Source organism: Mus caroli, chromosome 19 (genome assembly GCF_900094665.2).
Source record: "Mus caroli chromosome 19, CAROLI_EIJ_v1.1, whole genome shotgun sequence".
Taxonomy (NCBI): domain Eukaryota; kingdom Metazoa; phylum Chordata; class Mammalia; order Rodentia; family Muridae; genus Mus; species Mus caroli.
Genome location: NC_034588.1, coordinates 28,908,720 through 28,927,925, shown reverse-complemented (window position 1 = coordinate 28,927,925; position 19,206 = coordinate 28,908,720). Strand labels below are relative to the sequence as shown.

At 38.7% G+C, this 19,206-nt stretch overlaps 1 protein-coding gene across 3 annotated transcripts in view; it reads right to left on the bottom strand.

The window, feature by feature from the left end:
* A1cf (APOBEC1 complementation factor) overlaps positions 1-19,206 on the bottom strand; it is a 70,623-nt gene that overhangs the window by 26,584 nt on the left and 24,833 nt on the right. For 2 of the 3 annotated variants that reach the window (XM_021151317.2, XM_021151318.1), the window contains exons 2-4: positions 18,339-18,482; positions 4,542-4,676; positions 2,358-2,488 (exon numbers count right to left, since the gene is read on the bottom strand). In XM_021151317.2, the coding sequence (XP_021006976.1) occupies positions 2,358-2,488; positions 4,542-4,676; positions 18,339-18,437 (365 nt within the window). In that variant the 5' untranslated portion in view covers positions 18,438-18,482. The remainder of the gene's footprint in view (positions 1-2,357; positions 2,489-4,541; positions 4,677-18,338; positions 18,483-19,206) is intronic. The other variant, XM_029472880.1, reaches the window with a different exon arrangement.

Here is a 19,206-nt window from a genome sequence, read left to right as displayed (position 1 = left end):
CTCGAACTCAGAAATCCGCCTGCCTCTGCCTCCCCAGTGCTGGGATTAAAGGCATGTGCCACCACGCCCGGCATTAAAGTGACTTTTTAAAAGCAAGTTAAATGACAGTTTTGCAAAGCCTTTTCTGAATTTGTCAGTGTATATTATTTTTGTATGATATTTACAGGATCTCTGTGTGATATGATCAAGTACAAGGATAAAAGCGATGTTCTAAGAAGTCAAAGGTTTTACCAAAGGGGAAAATGCCCCCAGGTCTCCTGATTGGGATATTCAGTTTTCTGCATACCACACAGATTTTTTTTAGTTCCACAGAGGCTGTGTGGGAGAGGAGGCCTACTTGTGCTTTCTCTCAAACTGTTCTAGAACCCAGCCTTGGAACTGACCAGCTTAGGCAGTTAAAGGTTGCCATACCCAGTCATTCTACATGTAGCTAAAAGAGTTGAAGAAAATTGAGCTAGTTGTTAATTTCTTCTCAGGACATGAAGATGCTTTGTGATGCAATGTACTTTCATATAAGAAGTAGGGAAATACTAGAGAGAGAGGCCACTCTGTCTGTGGCCATCGAAGTTAAGATTCCAGTAATTTTAAGGTTTGTCCACATTATAGAAAAGGGATTAATATGGAAACTGAATCTTGGAGTTGAACTGTTATAAGTTTTATCATCTGATGGCTACTATGTCCTAAATAGTGCACTAAGTTTTCAAAACTCTTTGACTTATCTTTACAATCAAATCTGGGAAATGGATATAATCTCCACTTTATAGATGAAAGTTGGGGCTGGAAAGATGGGTCAGTAGTTGAAACATGTACTGCTCTTGCAAAGGGCCCAATTTGGCTCCCAGCATCCATGTAGGGCAGCTCAAAACCACCTGCTATGTCCAGCCACAGGAGATCAGGGATCCTTTTCTGGACTATGCAGGTACATATGTACATGCGCACACATGCACACTCAGCACACATATACATACTCATACATAAACAAATGAAATTGAGACACAAAGAAGCAACTACTTGCTGGTCCTTAAGTGAAGCTTGGCTGACCCAAAGACTTAGCTGTTGCATGGCTGTTCCTTGCCCTCTCAGGTGGTCCAGGGTCTCTTTAAGAAAGGATTTATTACAGGTTTTATCCCTGGTGGTGTTTTCTTGTTTGTTTTTCAAGAAAAACGGTCTTATAGAAACAAGATTACTGGTTATATATCATCAGTTATGCCCTCCTGGGGTCTCATGGTTTACAATGCTGCAGAATGCTATAACTGTGACGACCCTCCTCCTGCCGCTACTCTCACACAGTTGCACTGTATCTTGCCTGAGGTGTCTGATGTGCATCTTTAAGGTCAAATACCTCAACGAGGACACTTCGCATGCTTCCTTCTCTCCCCAGTCTCTCTTTCCCAATGGAACAGCTTCTTTCACAGATACTTGGAGTCAAATCCCATGTTATTTGCCCAAATTCTGAATGTGATATTGAGTCATCCTGTTCGCCCCTCGCCTGCCTTCCTCAGGATGTCTAGTTCTTAATCCTTTTTGTCCCTTTTGCTTGTTGTCACGCACTGAGTCACTGTCATTCCTTGTCTAGATCTAGAATGTGCCTCAGCCTTTGACACAGTTTCCCTCTTTCGGGTCCTCCTCTACTGTAGTTAGCTGTATAACCATAACCATGCTTTAAAATCATAAAGCCACTTAAAATTCTCCTCCAGTTCCAGGTCTTTATGTAAATGAGATCAGATTCTCCAGCAGGGACCAATGTTCCCCAACTCTCCCACCTTTAACTATTTGTTTTTCTTTCCCCCCTCCTGGGTTTTTCTTCTTGTCTTTCAAACACATCAAACATCAATTTTGTTTCAATTTTAGGAATTTTGTACTTGCCATTTGTTGCTTTTTCTTTTCTTTGTATAACCTTGTTTAGGGTCTGACTGTCTTGACTGAATTTTTCATCTAAACATCAGATCAAATTTGACTTTCTCATAGAGTATTTTCTTAAAACCAACAAATTCAAGTAGCATTCTCTCCGCACAATCTTACCCCTCCTCGGTGGTTTTATGTTTGCGAGTTATTTATTTAATCTTTTGTATTTGTGTCCTATGGGAACAGAGGATATCTTGATCTATTTCTAATATCTGGAAGAGTATTCAGTACATATTAATGAAATTAGTTAATTAATAAATTTTATTTCTGTGGGTTTTATGGCTCATTCACTAATGAGATTAAATAGATGTTTAAACAGATCATTTTTAGCGAAGAAAGATCTCGCATTTTATTCCTAGTTTAGCTAGCTTACACATGGACGCTATCTTGATGTAAAGCAGGTGCAGGTGTGGCTTTAGAGTCAGCTTGTGTCAAGCAGACTAGGAACTTACCGAATTTCATAATTATTAAGTTGCTTGATTGCATTCTTGGCTTCCTGCTTATTTGAGAATGTTACAAATGCATAGCCTCTGTTGTTACCATTAAAATCCATCATCAATCTCATTTCATAAATTTTACCAATCTGTAATGAATAGAAACAGAACATTCTTATTTACATATTTATTCTCCCAAACGTACATAAACACATGCACCACACACACACACACACACACACACACACACACACACACACACACACAGAAACACACTCCATACTTGCCAAACTGCCTCCTGCCATGTTTGGCATTTGTATCCATGGGGACTGGTTTGCATACTTTTATGCTGGCTTTAGATTAATTATCTAACTCATGGGAAAAGCCGAGTTAAATAAAGAAAATATAGACAAATGGCATTTTGGCCTCAGCTAACAGAATGTACTTTTGGCAGAGCAAATGACCTTTGTCGTACAAGTATCTGGAAATTTATGTAATGTCTTGGGGACCCAAAAATGCATTTGTCATCAGAAGCACAGTTTCCGGATAGATTTGCCCATGCCTTCTGAGTTGTTCTCTAACGTCTCCATGCTTCGACCTTTACTTGGCTATGCTCTGTCACTGACATTTATAACAGGAAATGAGGGTACTCATTTTGGGACCTTGCTAACCTAACTTCCTGGCTGTACTTTCCCCACTGCTATGATGTCAGAATGCATACAGTGTATTTCGTAGGTGGCCTGGGGAGCACTCTTATTTGAGCAGTTTCTAGGATGAAAAGGAATGCTAGCCTCAATACAACTGATAGAGGATCAGAACCTCATAGAAAAGGGGACTTGTTCTCCATCTATCCTGCTTGCCCTTACTCTTCCTCTATACTCCCAACTATCCTGAGTAATACAGGTTAAGCAGTTTATTGCCCCTAGCTTTTATAAGCAGGGTGGTCCAAATATAAACAATAGGCATATGGGATGCCATTAAGCCTGCACAATACTTCAGTGCTTGGCTGCTTTCTGCATAGCCTTTCTCTACTGAACTCCAAAGGACTCATTGAGAAAGATCTGTTTCTTCTTCTTGTAAGATGAGCCCAGTTTTTACCTGTTTTTCCGGAGTTTTAGTATGACAGCTAGGATTCTGTGTATAAAACCAGGGGTTCTGGTTCCGAGACTACACATCCTGACAATTGATTTTTTTTTTTTTATAATGTAGGGGAAGAGCCAAATCCTCATATTAAGTGTTTGGGCTGAAAATATGCACCTGGTAAAGTATTGGAAGTAGGGAAATATATTCCTTAGTAATCATTTAACGACATCATTGAGTAATCTTGCTCTTAAGGACATTGAGTAACATGTTTTTAATCTGTTCATTGCATTAATAAGATAATCAATTCTACTTGCAGAAGAAAATTTTATGTCAGTGTATACAGATACATATTTAAGCCATGACAAGCATACATTAATTTTTATATGAAATACTGTTCTTTATAAAGTCGTAGTAAGATGTCAAATTGGAGCAATATCTTGTTGTTGGCAGAGTGCTACTCTGCTCTGTATTGTTAGATACATTGAACTTACAGTGGTTCAGCTGCCATCCCTGAGATTGGAGGAAGAGATATGAATTTGAAAGTTGTCAGCAGTGGTTATTCAATTCATCAGTTCAACAGGACAAAGAGCTGGGCAAAGAGGTGCTAATACAAGGGGACAGTCATTGATGTCAGGGAAGATTTTAACACTGTCCATACTTGATGTGTGGACTTAGGAGAGAACCATCAAACTGGGCACTAGAGAGATGGCACACTGGGTAAAGTGCTTGCCGTACAAACAGGAGGATGTATGTAAAGCCAGTAGCACACATCTGCAATCCCAGGGCTTCTAGAGAGAGCCAGGATGCCAAGACGGGAGAAATCTGGAAGTCAGCTAGCCTTGCATGTACAGCAGTGAACGATAAGAAAACCCCGACTCAAACAAAAGAGAAAGTGATGGCAGATACTAGGTGCTGTCCTCTGACCTCTGCACATGTGCATGAGGTTTTCATCCACATTCACACACATGAGCATAAACACACACACACACACAACACACACACACACACACAGTACACATGCATCATACACAGAGATGTAAAGAAAGGGGAAAACCAGTCAGAGCAAACTAAAGAGAATGATATTTTTCTCCTGAAAGAAGAAATTAAATTTAGCCTCACTTTTTCACACAATGGTATGAGTTCATCTTCAAAGAGGTCCCGAGGAAGTTTCCCAATGAAAATCTCGCAGCCCCTTTCTGGGGGTGTAGAATCCCAGCCTGGTGGAGGGCCACCATACTTTCTTTGTCCATTTTCCTGTGTGTTCAGGGAGGAATGGTGTATGAGGGAGAAAAGAAAACAACAAAATCTTTAGTTCATTTTCCTCATTTGTAAAAATCATTTTAGCTAAGGACTATTTTGGGAAATATTTGAGATTGCCAAGTAATAATAGTTGATTATCTAGGATATAAAAAGATTTGCTTATGCCTCAATGCAGCACTTTTCTGCTTCAAAAGCTTGCCCAAGGTAAGCACGGCTGACACATAAAGTACTGAAGAATAGCAGTTATTCAAAGATATATTTACATGATTCCATATCAATTACAATGTGAGAGTATGTGCCCTAATACTGAGGAGTGACTCAGAACCCACCATAGCTCTGGAGAAAGAGCCAAAGTCTGTGGCACTGTATTTTGTCTTTTAAGAAATTTATAAATTTTGTCATTTCATTTTACTGTGATAGAACACTTAACTGAGTCCTAGCTTCTTAACAATTAAGGAGATAGTTTGTCCTATTGTTGTATGAATGTCTCAAAGGCAGATTATTAAGTGGTCAATTACAATTGACATCTGGGCTCTGATTTAACATTAGAATTGTGTGTAGAAGCTAGCACTGTTAGAATGGATAGTTTTGACTTCATTCATTATTCACTAGCTCAGGGACTTAAGGTAAATGACAGTCTCTCAGCACCTTAGTTTCCTCATGTGCAAAGTAGTGGCAACAGTGGCCTTTGTCAAGAGGGTAACCTACATCAAATAGGCAAGGCTTGGCTCTTGGCCAATGCTCAGCTGTTTACTAATTCCTCTTTTCCCTTCTTTCCTAGGTCAAGCCAGGCAATGGAGAGACCCTCTAATTATAAAAACGTGAATATCAACAGTGGGAGATGTGAACTGGCTAATTTTGGGGATAGCTGCTGAGGGATTTAAGTATGTTTCTGAAGGATAGTAGGATATGTTTCCTAATGTTGTCGCTTTATGTGAGGAGCCATGACTTTCTCGTCCAAATAGAGCTGACTTCTATTTTTCTCTCTTGACCTAATAGAGGTTCATTTGGGAGAAGAATGATACTGGCTTTTTCCTCCAATGATCTGTTTTCCTAGGGGGTTAAAGACCAAAGTTTGGGCACAATCCAGTGCTACTTGATGCTGCAGTTCATTTGCTGGGGGAAGATAAACAAGCCACATTGCACATCAGCACAGTCAGAACACTAGAGCATCACGTTTTATCATGACTATTAAAGGGGCTACATGTTGGCATTCACCACAAAACTCACCATCAATCCATTAGGCAGTTTTGTGCCAGGATGCATGGTGTTGTGCAACAAATGTAATATACAAAATAGAAAGAAAAACACCCCAAAGTATCACCCTACCCGTCCTCAGCAGTAATTACTGGTAGAAACTTCAGTCTGCCTTTCCAAATGTTTTCTATGTATACTCTTAAGAGGTATGTTTTAGTTTAAAGATATTGTTTTGTGGGGTGACTGTTTATTGTTTAGAATAGAAGTAAATCAGCTTGTAATACCACTTTTACTCTGAGTGTATGCTAACTTTAGACATTATTTGTTCAGAGTCTGCTCTAATGCTCTTTGGATTGCAGTATTTCAAAAGGTGTCTGAAATCAGGTTCACCTCTGTATTCTTGGTATTGTATTTGATGTTGCTTTAACTAGTAAGACAAAAGGATGCCTGGGTTACATTTTTGCTTCAAGTGATTGGGCAGGCTTCATCTTACTAAATCTTTAAAGCTTCACCTATAACGTGCTTGTAATTTATTACCCTATAGTCTTATCATAGTAGCAAAATCTTGATATCACTAACAAACTAGAGAAATGATGAATTTTTATGTTTTTAGTAAAACAACAACAAAAAGTATGCCCCTGCCAAGAATGTGGCATCTATATCCCATGCAAGAGTTCTCTAAACATATCAATTTGACACTTGTGAAGATTGTCAATGTTTTATTTTTTGGTTTTCCAGCTAATACCCAGACATCAGCTCCTGCATGCATAGTATCCTGGCCCTAGAGCAGTATTTGATCCAGGAGCCATAATAGTGACACTTTATAGAAGATAAAAGGTCAGAGAGGAATTTGCTGAGGTCCTAAGGCAGTTATATAGGGAAGGCAGAGTTTGAACAGAGGAAGTCAGCCTGAGTTTATCAGCTTAATTCTTAGATATATTACATAATTACATAATATATGTAAAGTATGTATCAAAATATGTAATTATATATTACATAATCATTCCATATTATGACCTTAAGGTTGGAAAGCCTAGGGACTTTCAACCAACATAGACATTAAACTCAGCACTTGAAAATGTCCTGTCACTAAGCAGAAAGTGTCCTGCTTCACTCAACACTCTTTCCAATTTCCAGTCATTCAATTACACAAAATTCTGGGGAGAACATATCTTACCCTGACTGTACACAGAGGAGCAAATTATTGATGCTGTTCACCATTCCCTCCCTGGGCCAAATATCACTATGTGGGTGAGGTGATAGCTGTCTACGCTATATTGTTTCTTGCGCATTTCAGATATTTATAATACCCAGCTAATTATTAGAATACAAGCATCAATTTGGCCAGTATTTTTACCCCTCAGAACGAGGAAATTGAATTCCTATTCCCTAATGGCAAGGTGGCATCTGGAGTCTTTGATTTCACAAGATTCCTTTGGCTTGAAAATAAGTAAGCAGTAAGCAGATTGCCCGTTTGAAATCTCATTTCTATTGTCTTGACTGCTGTAGTACTAAAAATATGGATGTGTTCGGCACGGTTTGAGAGCCCCACTTGTTCATGTGGTTCAGAAGCTTATTAATTGTGTTTTTGTGGTTTCTATAAACACACGAAGAAAATGCCCAATAATAGTCTTGGGGATTGCAGAGTCCGACCGGTTTAGAGATGCCCTGAAGTTCATGCAATGGGGAGCATTTGCCCTGGGAACCACCCATCAGGCTTGGAATGCACCAGCGGAAGAAGTTCAGAGCAATTTGAAGCAGGCCTGGGGCATTAGTCACGGGGTCAGAATAGCTGTCCATTACTCTGAGAGGACAGTGGGCTGATATTTCAGGCCCTATTTTTGTAGTTGAGGAGTTTAAAATAGGGAAAGGCAGACTAGAACCGTGCTTTTCCCCTCTGGCTCATATCCTCTGGGCCTTATTCTCCTCAGCAACCCAAACATATTAATAGTTTAGGGAAATAGATTAGAGATTTTTTTTCTTAGAGTCTTCTTAAAAGTGAGAGGATGTTTATTCAATGCTGGGATCTTTTACCTTTCTCTCTAATCAGGTCTGTAAAATCTTTTTTGTTTCTTCACCCACATACATAGATAGAAAACTTTTAACTGTCTAATTAAAAATAAACGACTCGATTCTAGCTACAAGCCCTGGTCCTTTTTTTTATTTATCGCATGCCGAGGCTGCCTAGTAACTCAGTTTATGTCAAGAGTCTTTGGAATTTCCTCCTCCTCAGATGTTTCAAGTTTTTCTTGATGAAATTAGGGCCACCATCTTCTTGACCCTGCCTACAGCCAGATAACTTTGTTTAATAGGTCACGCTGGGCAGTAAGTCTTAGAATTAATGCTAAAAATTTATTTTGTCCACCATGCATTGGAACTTTATGTATATTTGGGAAAAATACCTTCCTGAGGTTTTTAAAAAAATGTCAGCCATTTGCTTTTCTAGCTTCCCTCGCAACTAGGACAGCCATGGTTGTATTAGTGATAAAATTGAGCTCTGGCACAAAATTTTAATAGCTCACCCTTCAGTGTTGTGCACTTGAGGATGGTGGGGTCATTTTTTCATAATTATAAATCTGTGACATGCCTTTGAGTCTCATACAGGAGAGTTTCCCCTTATCCTGGTTTTCAAAATTTAAGCTTCCAGCAGCAGCTATGGGTGGGTCCTTTTGAAATACAAATACCTGTATATACGAGCAACACTAAATTGACTCACTATGTTCTATGTCTCTTTCTATCATCTATCTACCTACCTACCTACCTATCATCTATCAATCTACCCACCTCTCATCTATCTCTCATCTATCTATCTATCTATCTATCTATCTATCTATCTATCTACTATCCTTATTAGTTATTTTTTATAATCTATGCAAGGTATAAGATATAGTTACATAAAATATCATTTGCCTAAAGACTTTTGAAGATCAGTTGCTTTGGTACATAGTCCCTCCTTCATTTTAAGTTATTAGTAGTATCACACGGAAGAAGACAGTTTAAAAAAAGCAAACGGACTATTTTAACACCATCTCTTGATACTCCTTTATCTTTGAGGAGCACGTACTGCAAACTTCTCGGGGAGGCAGTATCTCAATGTCTGAAGCATTCAAAAGCAACTTTCTTTAAAAAAAAAACAACAACCCGTACCTTATAACGTTGTTAACCATCCACAAGGATACTAAATTCAAGCATAGATAAAATCAGATGTCAGAAAGCATATTCTGAGCATGCGTATTTGTTTCTCCATAAAAGAGAAGATCGAAAGTGTCAACTAGCTTCAGAGACCTGCTCGCACTTTGTAAAGCACTTTGTATAATCATGGGCAGAGAATCATGTGTTTCCCTGCTGAGTCCTGGGATCGCTGTGCTCTGCCCACGCACTCATAGTTTTGGACATGCATCATTCCAACATCTAGGTGCCTCTGGAACTTTAGATATGAATGGTGAAGAGCTTGGCCAACACACCCACGTGTTTCGAGCTTTTATAGTATGCCCTGTAGCTAGTAGCCTCAGCTTGTTAAACTCCAAGCTGAGTCTTCCATGTGGGGGTTATGTCAGTAAACATCGAGTCCGGAACATTTTGGTATCAGTAAGTTTCTTAACACTCAACAAGCAAAAAGGTATTCAAAAGCAAATTGTGTGATGAATCCTAGTTGTTTCTGGGGACGCTCACCTATACTGCATTCTGAAACTTTGCTGCAGCCTTGGTTTAAACATACAACATGCACGCATGCGCACATGGCGTTGCCTATTGGGCCACTCAGTGCTAGTGAGTGCTATCTAATATACTAGGGCTCGAATTCAAAACTATCCTATGTCACAAATCATAGTGGGTTTTACTTACATAAAAAAATTTCTGGTTTGTCAAGAGACTGGAGGCCCCAGGGAGTTTAGAGGTCAGGTGGAGTGGAGGCGTGGGGACATTCACGTGGAGATGGGGTGGGGTGGGGAGGAGATGTGTGGGATGTGGAACAGTCGGAGGGTGGATGGGGAGGGGCGGGGAATGGAATATGGAGTGTAAAAATGAATTAAAAATAAAATAAAATTAAAAAAATTTGGTTTGACAAAGCATAATGATTTAGTTATGGGAATTGACTATTTTCTTACCCTTACCTCTCAGTACGTAATCATTAAATTAGTATACCTTTGGGTTTTATTACGTTAAGATGTTTGATTTTTTTTTTAAAAAATTGTTTGAATTACTGACTGGAGTTTCATAAAATAATCATTAGATGAATTTTGGCTTGCTTTGGGGACACAGTTTCCAACACTTTCTGAAATGTCCCAGCCTCTACTAATCTGTATCACTTGTGTATATGATGAATTGTTCTTGCATTGAGGATTACAAAATCAAAATATCAGTTCTGAAAACCATTAGTGATGGTCTGTGTCTTTCACTACCAAATGTGTATCCAAGATTTAATTCTTCATGCGAAGCAAGGGCACCAGCTCAGAGTATTAAGTTTGCTTTCATTTTTGGTCAGTGATAAAGCCACGTATATATCAAAGGAAATTTTTTAAGATAAATTTGCTTTGACTTATTATTAGTCAATGTTTGATTCGTATGCCTATTTTATATACCCATATATATAGGGATGCATAAAAACTTACTAGGCAAAAAGGGGGTTATGAATAGAAAAAATTTAAAAGATTCAAGTTAGGTATAACTTCTTTTTAAATTTTTTTTTGGGGGGGTGTTTTTCGAGACAGGGTTTCTCTGTATAGCCCTGGCTGTCCTGGAACTCACTTTGTAGACTAGGCTGGCCTCAAACTCAGAAATCTGCCTGCCTCTGCCTCCCAAGTGCTGGGATTAAAGACGCGTGCCACTACACCCGGCTAGGTATAACTTCTAAAATTAACTAATATAGTAGCAGCTAAAGATCTAACTAAATGGCATAGACTGCCTGTGTGTACATGGACATGGTAAGGAAGACTGGATTTGGATAATTGCTCTTCTGTCTGTCCCTATTTCTACACATGCCAAGGGCTGTCTCCTCTAATGCAGCTGGTTTTAGTTGTGTAAGACATTCCATGGTATCTTTATTCTTTTTACCACACTTTTGTGAAAGATGATTCTTTGAAAGCTGAGGGACTTAGCAAGACAGTGCTCATCTTTCTTGCTTTTACTCTATTAAAAAGTAGCCTTTACTAGGTAATTGTAGTAGTCTTCTGGGAGTGCTAGGATGTTTTTCAGAAGGAGTTTTGATACTGTATTGGAATATGTAAAAAATATTTACAGGATGAATGTGAGCTAATCAATGGAAGCCTTACAAGTACTATTCTTACAGTTTGAAAAATCAGCAAATTTCCAGTTCATAGACCTAGCTATTCTGTTAGTTTTATAATGACTTCTATCTATCTATCTATCTATCTATCTATCTATCTATCTATCTATCTTCTATCTATCTATCTTCTATCTATCTATCTATCTATCTATCTATCTATCTATCTTCTATCTAGCTATCTAGCTATGTGTGTGTTTGTGTGTGTGTGTATGGATATAGTATACATCAAGATAGTTATAAAGACACTTACAAAACAAGGAAATCATGATCACATTATTGATTGAAACCGTTATCTTCTGAGAGCTCAGATCATTTGTCCTGCTCTTTCTGTTTGAACGATTACCAGGGCTGAAGGATTAAGATATGACGCCAACTTTCCTTACCAGAAAGCCTGAATGAATTGAAAATGGAATAATTCTGAGTGGGGTTAACTTTATTTAATACTGTTACAACGTTTGGTTGTAAGACTGCCTCAGTAACCTGCCCACTCCTTTTAGGTCAACATTATAAAGATTCAAAGCTGAAGCCATCAATTTCTCCATTGATCTGTATTTGAAATGTTGTGGGGTTTTGTTGTTGCTGTTGTTGTTTATTTGTTCTGTTTTGTCTTTATCTCTGGCTAGGGTTTAGATTCTAAAGACGAAGAGTCACATATTTATATTTGTTAACCAAAATCAACAAGTGGCTAGCTCTTAGGAAACTCTTGAGAATGCCTGAAAACAGAGTCCAATGTTAAAGCCCCTGTCTGCCTCTGCACATTTTAATAATGAAGTTCACACTAACTTTTAAGTTGATGAAATAAAACACTTCTTTGCCTCTAGTCTGAGGGAAGGCACCACAATGCTAGCTTGTGATGATACTGACTCTTCTGTTTAGAATCTCTTGTGCTAAGTTTCTATTAGGGTATTTGAAGATCAATTCATCACTATTTGAAAACAGTTGCAGAAACACATGTATTTCCTGGGATGAGGAAGTTTCCAAACACATGACATTGGACCCACTCACAAAGGCGCTCACAGAATTATTCCTTCATTTGATTATTAGATCTCTGTCTAGAAGAAGCAAGGTTCTTCTGAGCTTTAAAATAAAATTGGCCTGGGAGTGGCTGGAGGGACAAGCGTGTAGAAGCTCATGTCTCCAAGAATTTGACTCTTCCGACTCTGTGTTCTTAGAACTGACATACATGATCTAAGTTTTGGACAGCCTGGGAAGGAAGAGGTGGTGAGAGCTCGCAACAGAAGAGAAAGTACCAGAAGCTGTGCTTCACCATGAAGTCTGTTTTGTCTGTGTCGTTAGGATTTATGTGCAGTGATGGAAAAGACTAAGTTAAAGCTGCTCTGATATTGCTATCTGCCTCTTTCTGAACCAGTGTTGGTGATAGCAGCTTGTCTCCTCTGCAGTTGCAGTGTACCCTGCAATTCTCCTGCAGTCCCCCTTGCAGTTGCCCCTGAGTCCCCCCTGCAATTCCCCCTGCAGTCCCCATGCTGCCCACTGCTTTTATCCCACCATTTGCAGCCTTTTGACAAATTGAATTCTTTATTTGATAACCTTTGTCTTCTTTAAAGTTTTTTATTTCACATATGTGCAGCAGGTGTCTGCACAACTTCTTATATCTCCTTTGTGTTCTCTGTGCATGAATATCTTCCTACTGCTTCACTTTCAGTTCACACGCCCCCTAAGGTGACATGAATTCCTGCAAGCAGCATAGCAGTGTGTGTGTATATGTGTGTGCTTATCAAATCTGTCTTTTTAACTGAAAAATTCAGTCCATTTATATCCAAGGTAATTATTGATTTTTAAAGACTAACTACTTCCATTTTGTTGCTTTGTAAATTTGTTTATTCCTTCCTTCTTTTACTGTCTTCCTCTTGGTTAATTGAGTTTTCTCTGGTAGTGTATTTCCATTTCTGTTTTAAATTGTAACTATAATGAGGATTTTAAAATAAGATTAATTTTAATTTTATGTGTGCTCCTCGAATACCCTATGTGTATGGGTCTTTTACTACCAGATATGCCTATGTAATATGTGTGTGCTTAGTATCCAGAGGTCAGAAGTGGATGCTGGATCCTCGGAAACTGAAATTGCAGATACCTGTTAGCTACTTGGGTGCTAAAAATCAAACCCCATTACTCTTAACCTCTGAGCCACCATCTCTCCAGATCTCTGTAATGAGGTTTTACTTAGTGTTTAGCAAGAGGCCCATTAAAAACAGTTCTATAGTTTCAACAAATTATTTTTAACCAATAACTAGGATGTTGTTTTTAAAGAATAATTGATGTTACAATTTACACCTTTGGCAACACATCTCTCCTTGCTAATATTATTGCTATTATCACTATCAGTAGGACTATTACCATTTTGCAGAGCTGGAAGTGGAATCCAGGGCCTTGCAAATGTAGGTAAACAGTCTTACTCTGAGCTCTACCTGGGTTCATGTTGTTGTATTTTGTAATAATGTCTTATCTTGTTCATTACACTAAAGATATAAGCACTTCATGATGATGCCCAATCTTCTGTGTCATTGTGACACAGCTGGAAAGAGTGAACATTGACAGAGGAATTGCTTCTAGTAGACTGGCATGTGGATGTGTTTGTGGGGCCTTTTCTTGATTGTTCCTTGGTGCCAGAGGGCCCAGTTCACTGTAGGTGACTCTATCCCTAAGCCCGGGGAGCTGGCCCTATAAGAAAGAAAGAGCCAGCAGTAGGTAATGTTCTTCCATGACTTTAGCTTAAAGTTCCTGCCCTGCAGGAATTTCTACCTTGGCTTCTCTCAAGGATGGGCTTGTCACTTGGAAGATGAAATAAAGCCTTCCCTCTCCAAGTTGCTTTTGGTCATGGTGTTTAGTACAGCAATCAAGCTAGCACACTTACATAGCATGATTAATCTTCTAGAGGATTCTGAACCAGCAGAGCTTAGCAATTTTCATGTTACTCTTTGGCATCTTTTTGTCCTGAAGATTTAACTGTAGCATATTTTCTAAGACAAGTCTGGTGGCGATAAGTTCTGTGAGCTTTTGTTTGAGACACTCCCTATACCTCTTTCTAAATGCTGCTTTTACTGGATACAGTGTTCTTGGCCAACAGTTTGTTCCTTCTAAACTTTGGCTGCTAAGCACTCTTGTATCTCAATTGTTGCTCTTCTGTGGGTGTTCTTTCCTGGTTCGCTTTTTGTCTAACCCTTTGACAGTTTGATACATTTAACTAAAAGGAGGCTAGTCCCCTCCAGCCCCCAGCAGCTCTTCTCCATATAGTCCAGCCATTTTGGCTATGTCAGCCCTTTTACCCTTTTGCCATCTTAGTCTCTTGGCGTCACCTCTCTTGGTAGGTCAGTGGTTTCACCTCTCTTGGTAGGTCAGTGGTTCCTCTCTTGCTCTCCCTCCCTCCTCTCGTGATCTGGTTTTATCTACTGGCCATGTTCAGCCTACACTCTTCCCTCTCCCTGCTTTCTCCCTTGTATCGACGATAAAAATCTCTATACTTTAGGAGTGGTCATGTCCTCCTCCTTTCTATTTTTCTTTTCTTATTCTTTTTCATTCACTATTATCTTTGGAAACACAATGCTGTTTGCATCCAGCACTGAGTTTAGATACAGGTGATAGCTATACTTGGCTGATTGCTCATTGCCTTCCCAGTCTGTGGTTTGTAATTCTAGGGAAGTTGTCCTAACTTCCAAGAGGAGGGTTGGACTCTGTCACTACGAAACAAACATTAAACACAAGGCTTGCCCAATAACTCCAGGTACCCATCACCCAGATGAGATAGTGAATTTTCCTCTGTGAAAATTGCCCAGATTTTTGGTAGTATTTTATATTTTATGATACTTTCCCTCCAAATAACTCAGTCACTGCAAAAAGACTGGAAAACAAAGACAAGGATCAGGCATGAAAACACTTACTTAATTAGAGAGACTATTTTATTTTCCACTTTTAAAATAATGCATATGTAGCTTTATAACATGTTATTTCAAGCATTCAGGTTTGAAAGCTGACTGTTGAGGTGTGGGCACTTTTCCATGTCCTGTGACTTTTCTCCTTTGACTCTCAAGACAGTATTTTCTGCCTTCAGAAAGCTAGGGAATGTCATTAGGAGTGGAAAAGCAGAAAAAGAAAACCCTCAAATGGCATAACCTCAAATGGCAAGGGTTGTTTGCATTTTAAAACTGTGGCACAATTTCCAAATATTTAGGAGCAATATGTATTTAAATATTTTGGTTTTAAGGAAGTTGCATTGAATCTCTTTTCCCAAAGAACTTGGGTAAAATACAGAAGCATATCCAGTTATATAAAGAAAGAGGTTCCAATTTACACTTTTAATTCTCGTAAGCACAAGCACACATTGTTGCATCAGTTGCCACATTAAAGGCTAGCTTATGTTATTAAGTAACTTGTAAAATTCTATTTTTGATAGCTGTGTTTGCCTTGCTGGTGATAAGAGTGCCCAGCTCTTTCACCTCTGTGGTTTGGATTTTGATACCACTGGAAAGACACAGAAAGACAAATCCTTCAAATCAGAAGTTAGTTAACGTCTTCATTTTTGCTCAGAGATTTTTTTAAACTGATACTCTCTTCTATTTTGTATTAGTCATTCCTTTATTCCAGCATAGGAACTGTGAACATCAGGAAGAGTAGGGAGATATCCCTGAATTATTGAGCCGGAGGCTTTGTCTACTCTTCGTCCAGTTAGCTGTCCACCAGAAACTGAGACGATACAGATCACAGATCAAGGCTAACAATGTGGGATGGACCTTACTGACCTTAGGGTAAATTAAGGTCCCCAGAAGTTAGGAAACTTGTTTAAGATCTTATGTGTGATAAGGAGCAGGTGAGACTACAGACCTCCTGATTGTGTCACATTCTACATTTTGAGCCCAATGCAGGACACATTTGCCAATGCAAAACCATTTAATTCTGTATGTATTTGAAAACATATTATTAGAGAACTTCAGATCCAGTAATCATTCTAACAAATATTACTTAAGTAGTGCTGGGACTTTTGTCCAACAAGGTAGTTTTTGAATGCCTTGATACCTCTCTAAAGTGACCCATGGCTTATCTTCCATTCTCTCACGAGGTGGCTAGTGTGTCTAAATGAGCTCAGTGCAAAGATGTCTGGTCAAAGAAAGTGTGGCCAGGTGAGGGTCCTCCAGCAGTGCTATCGGGCTGTCTGCGATCTTACAGGGGCTCCCAGTGGCTTCAGTTTCTCAGTCCCCTGTGCCACCATTAGTCAAGCATTTCCTCCTCCCTGCTCTCTTTTGCTTTATTCATCCTGCTGCTTCAAGGTCAAGTGAGAGCTTGCAGTTAACAGAGCAAAGAGTAAGCTGAGAAACACAAGAGGAATTCTCTTCCACCCTGATGTGTTTAGGAAAGTTGAAGCTACTGAAATTATACTTGACTGAAATCTTAGCATATTCACAAGAAACCTTTTTTTTTCACTTGAATGCTCCTAAAATATTATTAGGCTTACCCTGCCCTAAATTCTATCTTGCATGTGGTCTGTCCACACTGAGAATAAAGTTAAACTGAAATTCTATGCTGTAGGATCTTCCTCTTGAGATTTGCTTGTTGAAGGCTATGGCTATTTATTTAACCATTTCCTTACTTTCTTTGACTTAGATCTGTGATAGCAAGGTACTCTTTGCTGTTCTCGACAGGTTTTTACATACTTCTATCATAGGTGGACTTCCCTTATGTGCTTAAAATTGACCGTTAGGTTTTAAAAGGGTTAAAATGTCTTTTCACTGTTGCTTCCCCTGAATAAATGTTTCAGGCTTGAGGAAAGTCAAAAATAATAATAATTAAAAAAACCTGATAAAATCACTTCCTTTTTCTACAATATTTACAGAAGAATTTGACTAAAATGTTTACAAAATTTAAAGAATTGGCTAAAAAAGGAAAGAAAAAAAAAACCCAACTCTTTTAAAAAAGAAAGATCACCTTTACAGCCAACTATGCCTGTTGACATGTGTAAAAGAAATAACATTAAATATAATATATTTCTTTTGTAGACTAAGTTCTTTAGAATTTTCTGTGATTATTTTAGTGTGGCGGAAAGATACACAAATATTCAAACTATTCATTAATTTTAGAGATTAAAAACATTTACAGTTCACTAATTCTAAAATAACACAGCTTTTAGTGAAACAAATATCTCAGTGTCTCCCTTGACTTAATGATACTTTAAAAAGTCACTACAGAATAAAAAAATGCATGAAATACTTAAAAGTCCTGACTAGCACTCCTTAATGGGATAAAAAAATATAAATACTTGAGGCATTGTATCATGTATAATATACATTTATGATTTATAGCATCAGTATAAGTAAATCTAGGGCATTTCCAATAATCCAACTCTAGGAGAGCTAATAAAACCAGGACATGGCATATTCTGTCACTACTCACATGTAATATTTGTATTCTGAACAGTAGGGAGATTTGAGTTTATTGGAAAAGTATGTAGGTGAAAACTAATGGTTGTTGGATCCAAATACACTGTTTTATTACAAAATGGGGTGTAATGTACTCTAATGAGGTAGTTTTGATGATTCTAACACTAGCCTGCTCATTAATACAGCATACATTCTCTAAAAGGCATTATCCCAATGGCGATAGTCATATGCAAATAATTCTTAATAATTAGGTCTTTTTCATGGCCCTTGTATTTTTGTCTTTCAAAGGTCTAACATGGGCAGAAGTTGTTGTTAAATACCATAGACTGGAGAAAGTAGAATAGCTAGGAAAAAAAGGTCATCTTCTTGGAAGCCACATCTTGAAGTCTTTATCTGCAGGGACCTCTCTTGAAACCAAAGTGATTATTCCTGAAGTTTGTTCTCCACTGATTCCTAAAGTATTAGCTAAGGTCACCTTCACTAAAAACTGGGGACCCTAACCATGCTTCTGTATTCCAAAATGGTCTTTTGAAACTGTAATTGTCTCCATGACTGTGGTTAGCCGTTATACTTTCAAGCAACAGATTAAGGTCTAGTGGACAATACAGGTAGGAAGAATCCAGATTACCTTCAGAGCTGAATGAAACATGCTATTCCCATCTTTCCCCTGAAAGACATTTATACAGGAGTCATACCAGGGCTGCTGGCTTTCTGCATCAAGGGATATTAATGTTTCCAGGACTCTGGATTTAGTGTTGAGTCTCAGCAGATGTCACAAGAAGTTCCTACCTGGACCAAGCTATATCCTGTGCGCTGGACCAGTGCGCGGAGTGCCGCTTCCTTCTGGGTGCCGCTCAATCCATCCCCGGATTTGTGATTTGATTCCATTGAGAGTGATTATCAGCAAAAAATCAGGTTAATTAGGGTTGCTCACTGAAACCAAATTTAAGATAAATTAAGTAAATTACTGTAGCCAAGTCTACATTGCCCTTCAGGTGAAGGGCATCTTTAGGAAAGGCCTATAAAGGAATCATTAAGGTTATAGCTGCTAACTGCTACATTCAAACAAGACTGGACAACAGTTTTTTTTTTTAAATCATGTGTTTATAATTATATATAATTTTTAGATGTTCAACCTTTTGAAATGAAAACTGAATTATATCCATTCTCTAATTAGAACGTAGTCCACTCATTCTCAGTTCAGTTATCTTAAGATATCACTAAATATACAAACAGATGAGTTCATGCCAATTAAAAAAAGGGAAGGGATGTGAAAGGATATGGCTTAGCAGGTAACAGTGCTTGGTGCTCAAGCTGAAGACCTGAGTTTGAATCTCCAGCACCCCCTATAAAGCTTGTAACCCTAGCCCCATAGTGGCATCCCTGGAGTTTGCTTGCCACCAACCTGGCTCTGGTGGTGTACAGCAGAAGACCTTGTTTCAAAGAAGTGAGGCAGAGAGTGATGGAGTAGGGTGCCTGATGTGTTCCTCAGGCCTGCAGGTGTACACTTGCAATTCATATACATGTGCATGTCTTTTCTGTGAACACTAAAATCTTGTGAGAAGTGTGTGCGCACACATACACACACACACACACATGGAAAGAGGGAAGGCAGAAGAAGAGAGGAGAAGAGAGGAGAGGAGAGGAGAGGAGAGGA